General features: G+C 38.1%; 1 protein-coding gene across 1 annotated transcript in view; it reads left to right on the top strand.

Annotated features, from left to right (window-relative positions):
• The window catches only part of LOC119582007 (RNA-splicing ligase RtcB homolog), a gene marked incomplete at its 5' end in the record, with an annotated part of 19,932 nt that overhangs the window by 11,439 nt on the left and 8,223 nt on the right, over nt 1-270 (top strand). The window contains 1 exon segment of the mRNA XM_037930202.1: nt 72-178. Within this exon segment, the coding sequence (XP_037786130.1) occupies nt 72-178 (107 nt within the window).

Raw genomic sequence — 270 nt, 5'->3', positions numbered from 1 at the left:
CATTGTATGTACCTAGTTCCAGTGGGGTAATATGTAATTAAAACCTACAACAGACATGAACTTTTTTCCAGGTTATATATGGGCTGAGGATAAGGAACACTGTGAAGAGTATGGGAGAATGGCTCAAGCTGATCCTGCCAAAGTTTCAATGCGAGCTAAGAAAAGGGGGCTGCCACAGGTATGGAGGAGGCATGAGAATTTTACAATCAAATGATAGAAGGCAGTTTGATAAATATGATACATTTCATAATAATAGCAACAATTTATGTG

This window comes from Penaeus monodon, chromosome 15 (genome assembly GCF_015228065.2).
Source record: "Penaeus monodon isolate SGIC_2016 chromosome 15, NSTDA_Pmon_1, whole genome shotgun sequence".
NCBI lineage: Eukaryota > Metazoa > Arthropoda > Malacostraca > Decapoda > Penaeidae > Penaeus > Penaeus monodon.
Note: the sequence above shows the minus strand (reverse complement) of the source record. Positions and strands in the feature narration are given on the sequence as shown.